We start from the raw sequence: 10,887 nt of genomic DNA, 5'->3' as shown, positions 1-10,887 counted from the left end.
GGGGAGCCATGCGGCAGCACAAGCAGCCAAAATATATGAGGGGCTTTATGTGTGTGTACAGAGAGACAAAGAGGCAGAGAGAAGAGAGGGTGGGGGTAAACATAAGTAGTCATGTTTCACTGCTTTGGAAAAAGTCCCAGTTCGCATCCCACTGTGCTCAGTTTTGTCTCTGGGACTCTTGGCTTTTCCTTCATGCTGTTGTCTTTTGTTTATTATCTCAAACCTGTCTCAGAATGCCCTCATAAGGTCTATGTCTGAAGTAGCCGCACAAAAAGGCAGACATATGCCCCCATGTCTTGATTAAGTATTATGTTGGGTTAAAGACACCCAGGTGTTAGTTAATGAGTGTAGCAGATTGGAGATTCCCTCGTCCCTCTGGAGTCAGATTGTTTTCCACATCCAGTCTACAAATTTAAAGCTGATTTGAAACTTAATAAAAGTCTTTCCAACCTTATCCATGACTCATGTCAGTTAGTCTGTAATAATCACAATTAGAAATGTTCCCCAGAGGGATCTTTTGGCACGGTGCTTCCAGGATGAGAGCGTTCACTGACTGAAAACTTTGTTAAACCAGATACAAGTGCAGCAACTTTTGACCAAGAACTTCAGTTATCAGTGGCATCAAACTTTCTGAATGTGGTAATTTACTGTTAAATCCCCCAAATCCCAAAATGCCTCCCAGAGGAACACAAATAGGAAAACAATGTTGCGCTCACGCCCACTCTGCACCCAGTAGGACTGTTCTCAATGTGTGTAGAAGTGGATTAGTGGCGCAGACAGTCAAGCAATCGAGCAACTTATAGGAAGAGAATGGGTGACTTGCTCCAGAGGAATCTGCAGACTTCAGGTAAATTTCAGCTCAGTTTTAATGACTGCTATTTCAGATAACATCATTAGGAAAAAAGGCATTCTGGAAAAACAGATGTTCAGATGATGTAGCTGTTAAGCCAAGTGTTGTCTACCAACCACCTCCTATCTTTTTACCCGTATCTCTGCTGACATCCAGTGGTCATGTCCAAACACAGCAGACAGATGTAAATCTCCCATTTAGGCAGTCTAGTGGAGATAAATCAAATATTCTTGCCTGAAGCTTATTTGGGAAAGATGACAAAATATAAGAATATGATGTGAGAAATGTGTGCTCCCAGCATGCAGGATACAGACTGTTTTCCTTTTCCCCCTCCCCTGAGGCAAAACTATACACTTCTGCTCTCCTTTCTAACAACAGAAACCTCCAACAAGCCTAAACACCAGCCAAAACATGTCTGATGGAGCCAGATGACAGATTTTAATCACAGAAACCCTAAAGATACGTTCACTCCTTTGCTCTACCTGGATCTTTTGTGTGCGTGTGTGTGTGTGTGTGTGTGTGTGTGTGTGTGTGTGTGTGTGTGTGTGTGTGTGTGTGTGTGTATGTGTGTGTGTGCATGCACGCCTCTACATGCTGGGACAAGAGTGCAAAAGGATGTGGGTTAATCTTCAGTAGGCGAATGGCCGACATTTGATAGCTAATCCCTTGTCAGGCCCCATTAGCCGTCACATACAGCTAATTGTAAAATCCAAGAGGGACAGGCTGTGTGGTGAAAATAGATGCTCAGATTCTTTTAACAAGCTTTACACTATACAATACCCTGAAATGTGCATTTAAAGCATCATAGAAGCTACCAGGAACCAAAGAAAATGGCATTTCTTGATATGATCTTCCATGCAACATCCACAGCAGGAGCTAAAGCTGACTGGGTTGTCTCTGACTGTTGAGCTTCTGTCGGATGACAAACTTCCTGTAAAGGTCAGGGCATTGAAGGTCAAGTGTCTTTGTACCAGACAAATCTCTCAAATTCACTTGTGACCAGGTAAACCACGCCCTTGAGGCTTTAGCCTGTGAGCTTATCCAAGGACCCAGACCATAAGCTGCTGTGTGCTTTTTAATGTTTGTGTGTGCGCCGGGGTCATTGTGTTGGTGTGTGTAGATGTGTGTGAAGCCGTGTTATCTATTTGTTTGTTTATTCCTGGAGGTGTCGATCTGCGTTTCTGAATGGGGTTTGGTGGCTTTTCAGGCTTTTGAGCACCAGAGATGCGCTGTCTGTCACAAGTCAGCAGGATATGGAGGCTGACGGACGAACTGCAGAGGATTTGACAACAACAGGTCAGTCGGCTGAAGTGTAGTAAACAGTGTAGTTTGGTTTTCATCCATGATAACACAGAGCCAGTTCAGCTTTAACAAAAAAAAAAGCATGTTTATTCATCTTACAATACCAGGAAAGTAGTTGTTTTAGGAGGATAATATCCAAGATCCTGATCCATCACAAGAGCATGATAGACACACAGTTTGATGACTGATCTGATGATTAATGGGGTGAACTTTGTAACCATATCTCTGTAAATCTGTTTAAACGATTCATTAGCTGTTATGACTTTGTTGTTTTAACTTTTAAGACAAAAAAGGCTGAAAATAATACAAAGAAATCATAAAATGGAAAGCAGATACATGAGTTTAACAGATTAACAGGTGAGTCAGATAGTACTTTTCTGCTGGTATCAACAGGAAAACCTGAAAAGAGGCCAGAGAAACATGTAGCAACAAGGAATAACGGGTTACTTTCTTTCCTACTTTCCTACTGGGGAAAACCCCTCAACAGAAACCCACTTAAAAGGGATTGGATGGAATTAAAGGAGTAGAGTGTGTGTTTGTTTGCGACTGGACATTAGGACAGACTGGTGATGATTCGTAAGACGTGCAAACATGTAACCGCTTAAGCTCAGGATAGCCCACTTTTTCATTCTATAAAGGATGAAGGGATAGGCATGTTTAGTTGATTGTCTTTGCTCTTCTTCCCTCTTGGTTCACACAGACAGAACTGGTTCCTGAGGCGTAAACGAGCCCAGGGATGGCGCTGAATGACCTGAATCCTGGGGCTCCAGTCTGTTCACTGCTGGTCCTCTTATGTCTGCACACAGTCGCAGGTACAGCCACTTCACAGTCACTCCTTTAAAGGTTCTAGGTCACATTTAATAATCTATAACCGTCTGTGTGTTTGTGTTTGACGCAGGGATGTCAGGCTGGGCTGGATGTTTGGATGGCCAGGATGTATTTGCGACGGTCAAAGAAAACAGCCCTCCAGGGGAAGTTGTTGCTGAACTCATGGCCGACAGCAACATGGAGGGGGTTCGCTGGAGCCTGAGCGGAGAGGATGCTGATTGGTTCTTTTTGGATGGCAGAAGCATCCGGCTCAACACATCAGCTGACAAGATCCTTGACCGAGAGGTAATGACTCCGGATGTGTCCTCGTAAACCCTGAATGCTGAGTTTTTGAGCTGTCTTATAATCAGGACATTGAAAAGCACAGATTTTATTAAGTCGCTGTGCCATGGCATGGAGGCTTTAGGAAGAAACTTTTAGAGGCTGAACCTGACAACCTCTCATTTGGACCAAACACAATCTCTCTTACCGTTATCCGCTTCCCGGCTCTCAAACATTATGGCAGCTGTTCAAGGGTCAATGAGATTAGCCATGTCTCTGTCTCTCTGGCTTTCAGTCTCTCTACTTCTATCACTCTATCCTTCAAATAAACTATATGAAAACTACAAATAATTAGTACAAATGTGAAATTTACATCATCATCCATCATCCCGAGAAGGACCAGATGTACAATTATTCAGCACATTTGGTTTTGGAATAACAGTTCAGTGTGTTTCTACACTAGAAGTATTACCATCTTCCACACAAATATACTTGTGAGATAAACTTCCTGTTTTATAAATTGTATTACTCTACAATTTGGAAAAATATAACATTATATCAAGCAAATATAAGGTGGAAACGGAATGAAGTCTAAAATTTCAGTAAACGTTAGCATGCACATACAATACAAAATAAGTCCTCTGATTATCAATTAAATTTTTTTTCATTTCATTCATGCCATTTCCATACATAATTCAAAGGAAACTACTAGCATGAAAGTTTTAAGAAACAATATTCTAAAAGCATCGAAATATAATTTCCCCAAATATTCTGACGCTACACAGTAATAGAAATTTGAACATTATAACAACTTTGGGATTATTCTAAATTATAATTATGTACACAGTATATTCTTTGCACAGGTATGTATGTCAGGTTGTGGCACTTTGGTACATGTTGGGCAGGTAGACTGGTCTAGTTTACTCCAAAAAATATTTTTTTCTTTTGAGAGGTTAAAATCAATTTTTCTTATGTCATTGAATGCCTCACAGTCTGTCATTGATCATCTCCATATCTGTTGTTGTGTTCTCTCCCTCTCAGGCCCTTGGTCCTGTCATAATAGCTGAATTATCTTGTAAGGAGGAGGACATACTTCAGGTACACTTCCTCACATGTCACCTTACCCATCATTCCTCTGTGTGTCTTACTAAATGCAAACCTCTATGTGTTTTGTTGTTGTTGTAGAGTGTGTACAGGATCATGGTGGAGATCGTCAATGAGAATGATAATTCACCTGTGTTTGCAGAAAACACCGTCTATTCTCTAATTATCAGTGAGGTATGATGCTTTCATAAACACGCAAATCTGCACATGCATACATAAATATTAAAGGATAAAGTTCTGCTGCTGCTGTCTAAAGAGATTCTCTGTGTATTTACCAGTTAACTCCAGTGAATACTGTGGTGTTTACCATCAAGGCCACAGATGCAGACGATGACAAGATCATTTACTCAATCGACCAGGCATCTGTACGTTATTCCCATTTAGAATAAATACAATACAATCTAAACAAGCACTCCTTAATAGTTTATATGTTTGTGTGTCTTTTGCAGCCTGATGCTCAGTACTTCAGAATTGATCTACCAAACAGCGGAGAGGTGGTTCTAACCAAGCCTCTGGACTATGAGACCAAAACTCTACTGACTGTCACCATCTATGCCACAGTATGTACATTTAACATTTGATTGCTTTCACAGCTTAGTGTGCAAGTAAATGCATCCATACATTCATCTAAATAGTTTTATAGGTTTTCTCATAGCTTATTATTGCTAGAAGTTCCTGATCATTACTATAAAATAAATCATTACGTACTTTGGGTCAAGTCTTCATGTATTTCACCGTCAAATATGTTTAACCGATTGTGTGTTTTTGACTTGTCATCATCTCAGGAAATGAACACTGCTGAGCATTTCAGTATCAGCACCAACATCACCATCACCGTCCTCGATGGAGATGACCAGTACCCACAGTTCCTGCCCTGCATGTTGCTTTTCCAGGATGAGACCAGTCGAATCTGCACGAGTCCCGTGTACACAGTGAACGTCACAGAGGGGGAGAAGGTCAGCTGCTAAACCCTCCTTCTATCATGTCAACCACATATTATCAGTGTTATATCAGATGGCTGCTAATGATGTCCATGAAATATCTACTGACATAGACATTTTGAAACAGGCTTGTAGGCAATGTGTAGAAGCCTTTTCATGTTAAACATTAGATTCTGAAAAACAGTGAGATCATCTATAGACTCCAGCTGCAAGATTCAGTCCAGCTGCAAGATTAAGAGCAGGGCACTGGGTCACTGTTTGAAATGTCTTGAACATCTGACTTGTAGAGCAACAAATGTGTGTCATGCTGCAGGACATTGTGTTGGATTTCTCTCCTGGTCCCATTCATGCAGTGGATGGAGACAGAGGACTCAAATCTCCAGTCAGCTACGCCATTCTCTCAGGTAACATACACAGCAATACATGCTAATATTAAAAATGTGTGGTGCTTCCATTTGTAACTGTGCTTCTGTTCATTGTAGGAGATGATGAAGGGCGTTTCAGCATGGACAGAGAGACGGGGGAAGTAAGACTGACTCAAGGGGTGACTGACCGACTCACAACTCCAGAGCTGCATCTTCAGGTCATGGTATGATTTACGTTGTCGCAGGCTTATTCTCTCTACTTTCTTACTACCAAATTAATCTCACAACTGAGGCTTTCTGTGTCTCTGTGTCTTGCACCACCAGGCATACCAGGACAACGATCCCCGGAAATACTCTGTTGCTACAGTGTTGGTTCGAGTTCTGGCAGTGAACCAGTTTAATCCAGAGTTCGACATGGCTGAATATCATGGCTTTGTGTACGCAGGAAAAAGTGCAGCTTCTCTGGTTAATACGTATGGTGGCACAGCACTGATGCTACGTGTACAGGACCAAGACTTCATCCACGTATGCACTGTGACACATGCATACAGCACCCTCATGGTGCCAAAATGCTCAGTGAAATTCAGAATTTGTTTCTAATATCTATCACCTTCGTTTCCCCCCAAATCTGTTAGGGTTTCAATCCCATGATGGACTTCACCCTCAGTTCTACATGCAATCACACAGACATCTATCAAATCACAAAGGAGGGGCTCCTGATTGCCAGGACCAGTCAACTCAAACCAAAACAGAAGCATGTTCTCGAGGTGAGCCTCAGTGAAAACCTTATATTGTTTCTGTCTCAGGTTTGTAAGCCTTCCAGCCTTACAAACCAGCAAGAATTTTACTAAGAATTTTGCACACAATGTAAGGCTACCAATAGTTGTCCAGCTCAAACTCTGCAGAATCCCGTCCCCACACTACTTTCAAGTGAGACATTCAGAAAGAGCAGCTTCCAGGTTTATTAACTTGCTAGAGTTGCTTCTGGTAACTCTAAAATGTATCAGCCACGAGTAAAATGTTCTGCTGTTGGCTGCAGGAGTGAACACAAGAGTCCTCATGCACTCCCAGCATCTGAGGAACTGAAGATCCCGTGGATTCCTTTATTTTTGCTGGAACAACTGCAGCTTAGTTGCATTTGATGCTACGGACAATGAAACAGCTATGTCAGACTCACACTGTCATGGTGAAATTAACCAACTATGTGGTATTCTGAGCTGAAAACTGAAAGACACTTTCTGGAGACAAAGGAGAACAACATTGGGCCTTTATGTCAACTGACTAAAATGTTACAATCAGCGACTGTGCTTCAAAACTAACCCAGGACAAGTCTGAGTCGGTATTCAATCAGCTTGATTATTTACATCAAATTCACTGTGTTGCACAACCTCTCTGTCTTTCATCTCAATCTCATAATAGACACAAGTAATAAGGTGATAATGATATAATATTAAGTGAAAATACTTTGCAGGTAACAGCTGTAGACCTGGAGTCAGGTGATGCCACCTTTGCCACTGTCGTGGTAGAGGTTTTATCTGAAGGACAATCAAGTAAGTCTGCACACCAGAACACTCGTACATTACTGAATGTTGAAGAACCTGCAGACTGGAACAAACTCTGCGTATGTCTGTCTGTGTACATTGCAGTCCCTTACAGTCCACTGGGACGTGACCGTCTGACAGGCTGCACTGTGGGCAAAGCGTTGTTTCTGTGCATGGTGTTCATGACTATCATTGGATGCTTCCTGTCTGTGGTGATGTGGCTGAAGAGGAAACACAAAGGAACGAGGGACCCACTGCAGAGAGGCTGTGTGGCCCAGGGTAAACACCCCAATGTGGTAAGATAATTTTTTCACTATAATTCTTATCGTAGGTTCATTTTTGATCAGTTTGTCAATAAATTCTAAGATATTTTTGTTTATGCTCCCACAGAGCTTACGATGGTTCCAACTGGTGAGTTATGTGTTTTCCTATTGAAGCTCTAATTACTGTAATTAATTCAATCAGTCCCAGTCACTAAAGGTTAAGTTGTCAAACAGAATGAGGACCATTTACTTGCCCTGTCTCTGTAATACAGGAGTGGCTTTATTCCAGATGTTAACCTGATGACTATGGTTGCCCCTCAGGTGAGTCATCGAACTGCTATGTCACACATGGAGGAACCATTGTACAGCAATGAAGAATATGGAACGTGCAATCCTTCCTTCAGCTTACCAGACCAACCAGGCGTCTACACCTACCAAGATCTCCCCTCCTGCCGAGGACCCGTTCCACCCAGAACAACTGATGTACCTGACACCAGCTTCACGCCAGCTGAACCTGTGTGCAGCCCTGTGACCTTTAATAATAATGCATCTACACCAACTAAAAGTTCCTCCAGTTCACCCACCTTTCACCCAGCCACAGTGGACACGAGGTCTATACCAATGACTCAAGATGCTGCCCCACTGAAAGAAAACTCCGACTCACCACCTCATACAACTTTGGACATTACCGAGACTCAGTCTACCCCTAGCCCTTGCCCCGCAACACCTTTAACCTGTCCGGATTCACAAATGACCACCGACGATGACCTTGTTGACCCTGTCACCAGCCCCTCCTCTCAGTCCAGTCTTCCATGCAGTCAATCCCGAATTGCTTCAGCAGAAATTGATAAACCTTTACACAAACCTCGTGTGAAGACACCCTCATATTCACCTTTACTGTCCACACCGGTCCCCAAGCAGACGAGCACACCCCCCACCACGCCAGAGCAGGCCCCTTTGAAAGCCACACTGGTACATATAGATACATCTCCACCTGATACACCTCCAGAAACACCAGAGGAAAAACCAATGACTTTGAGCGCAGAGTTGGACCAACCTTCTACATCACTGGACCAAACAGACCAAACAGGAAACACTCAAGATGGCCAAGGGGCAGGTGAAGAGGACGACGATGGCTTTCTAGGGGATGAAGATGCAGACAAGAACAGTGATGATGAGTTAGAACCAGATGAAGAGGAGCTGTTGAGAGTGATGGCTCGTTGCAATCCTGTATTTATAACCTTTAGTAAGTGATATCGCAGGCAATGAGAACGATGGGGCAGACAACAGAGAATGGAAGAGCTACAGTGAAGATGGATAACAGCAGACAAGCCATCAAACAAGAAGAAAACACTTGAGACTGGCTGTGCTGTAGGAGCTGCCGAGGCATGAAAGAATGAAAGAACAATGCACACATGATTGGCCATATGAAGAAAGACATCTACAGTATATGTTAAAACACTTATGTATGTACACAAAAAAACACAGTATTGTGTGATTAGTACCACATAGCTAAACAACAGGAACTGAGTTACCATGACCGTGAAATCCAGTTAAAACTTTGATAGATTTGATAAGGATACAGCATATTTTCACACAATAACAATAGCACAAATTTACCATCTTGTCATGAACCAAGATGTATTTTTTTTGACTGTTTACGAATAATGATGTTATATTTTCAAAGGTAAATCTATAACAAGTCACGTTGTGAAAGCTGCTGCTGTGGTCTTTTCTATGAAAAAAAGTAAATTCCAATCAGGGATGTCACTAGTATCCCAGAGTTCTGGGATACTAGTGCCTTATTGGGTTTCTCAAAACCCAGATAAATCCTGGTATCTGGAAGTGGGATAAGATGGAGATACTTTGGGATACTTCAAAAATCCCATCATAACCAGGACACCCAAGTCCATGTTGTATTTCACCTTCAGAACTATGACTTCAAATATAGAAAGGTAAAGTGCAGACACAGTTTTACAATCTGTCTGGTTCTTTTTAAAAAGCTGCAGAGTTCTGTATTGTGTTGTTCAAAATTCTCGATTGTTTTGTATACTCTACAATCAATGTCATTTTTTTCTGTGAACATGAGTAAAGTTACTGTTTGACTGGAGAAGTTGGAGACAGAGGCATTGTGGTTGGCTTGGGCATGGCCAAGTTTTATTATAAAATGCTAAGTTTAGCTGTGCTGAGAACAGGATTAAGGATAGTTTCACTTTATTGGGTTAAACTGATTTGGCCAAACGACAATGACAAAACGAGAGAAGTATTGCGGTCCTTTGCTTTGACACTCTAAACTGTGTCCAGGTGCAGCTTATCTGCTTTAGTAATTCTTGAGATGTGTGTAGAACTTGATTGGAGTCCAGCTGTAGTAAAATTTATAATGTAGGAAATCACCTAATGTTCCACAATGAGAACTGCATGTCAGAACAAAAACAAGCTGGAAAGTCCAAGGAAGTCTTTTAGATCTCCATGTGACATAGATCAGACTAATAATTACTTCTAAAGCTTTGAGTGTTCCAGGGAGTACAGTGGCTTCAATTATTGCGAAAATTGTGAAGGGAAGCCAGTCTGGCATGAAAACCACAAGAGCATCTGTGAAAAAACAACAACAAAAACAACCAAATCTCTATGGTGAAGCATGGTGGTGGCAACATCATGCTATGGGGGTGCTTCTTGGTGGCACTTAAAGAGGAATGGATGCAGCCAAAAGCAGGAACACATTCAGCTAAAGAAATTCTGAAAACATTTCCATTCTATTTGCGTAGGATTATCAAACACCAGCTTTTCACCTGCTGCTCTTCTAAAACCTGTGCAGATACCCATGTGATAGAAACTTGAAGAAATTTGTTAGTAAAATCTTTGAGGGTAGGGCTCTTCGTGAAGGGTATTAGACGGCTGAAGTATAGATAACAAAGCTTGAATTCAGGTGATCAAAAGTTTCCATTTGCACATCAGCTTTGGTGGTGAATAACAATGAGTTTAGTTCAAAGTACTTCACTTTAAGCTCATCTTTAAAAAGGAAAAGCCGCTGAATAAATTTTTCATGATAAAACCTTATTTGAATTAATTTAAAAAAATGAGATAAAGTATGTCAAACAAGAAATTAGCCTTTTAAGCTTCAGTTGCTTCATAGAAATTAAGGTGACAATATGAAAAATATACTACAAACACTAAATCTGTATTCATCGCAGCTGAAAGTCTAAATTAAATATGCCAATGTTTGCTTTATCATGAGGAGGGATTAAGGGAAATGTGGCTGATTTAGAAAGGATGAGAAAAGGAGCATCTGAAACAACAATCCAGAGGTCAGTGGGTCAACAGCATGAATGGAAACAGGAAACAGAGGATTCACAGAACGCAAAGTGGAAATAACGCTGATAGCTAGAAAGAATACAGAACATCAAAATTTCTCAACTGCCACCCAATTCCATG

General features: G+C 41.5%; 1 protein-coding gene across 1 annotated transcript; it reads left to right on the top strand.

Annotated features, from left to right (window-relative positions):
• The first annotated feature begins 1,395 nt into the window (after positions 1-1,395).
• Positions 1,396-9,567, top strand: LOC110949745 (cadherin-related family member 5). Its single transcript, XM_051952670.1, has 16 exons — positions 1,396-2,146; positions 2,853-2,964; positions 3,051-3,265; positions 4,283-4,339; positions 4,427-4,519; positions 4,624-4,710; positions 4,795-4,905; positions 5,131-5,301; positions 5,600-5,690; positions 5,769-5,875; positions 5,976-6,176; positions 6,287-6,418; positions 7,123-7,201; positions 7,298-7,488; positions 7,583-7,603; positions 7,777-9,567. The coding sequence occupies exons 2-16, from the start codon at positions 2,889-2,891 to the stop codon at positions 8,707-8,709; spliced, it is 2,565 nt and encodes an 854-aa protein (XP_051808630.1). The 5' UTR covers positions 1,396-2,146; positions 2,853-2,888; the 3' UTR covers positions 8,710-9,567.
• The last annotated feature ends 1,320 nt before the right edge of the window (positions 9,568-10,887 follow it).

The sequence above is a fragment of the Acanthochromis polyacanthus genome, chromosome 8, assembly GCF_021347895.1.
Source record: "Acanthochromis polyacanthus isolate Apoly-LR-REF ecotype Palm Island chromosome 8, KAUST_Apoly_ChrSc, whole genome shotgun sequence".
NCBI lineage: Eukaryota > Metazoa > Chordata > Actinopteri > Pomacentridae > Acanthochromis > Acanthochromis polyacanthus.
The sequence above is the reverse complement of the archived record's forward strand: the minus strand, read 5'-3'. Positions and strand labels throughout refer to the sequence as shown.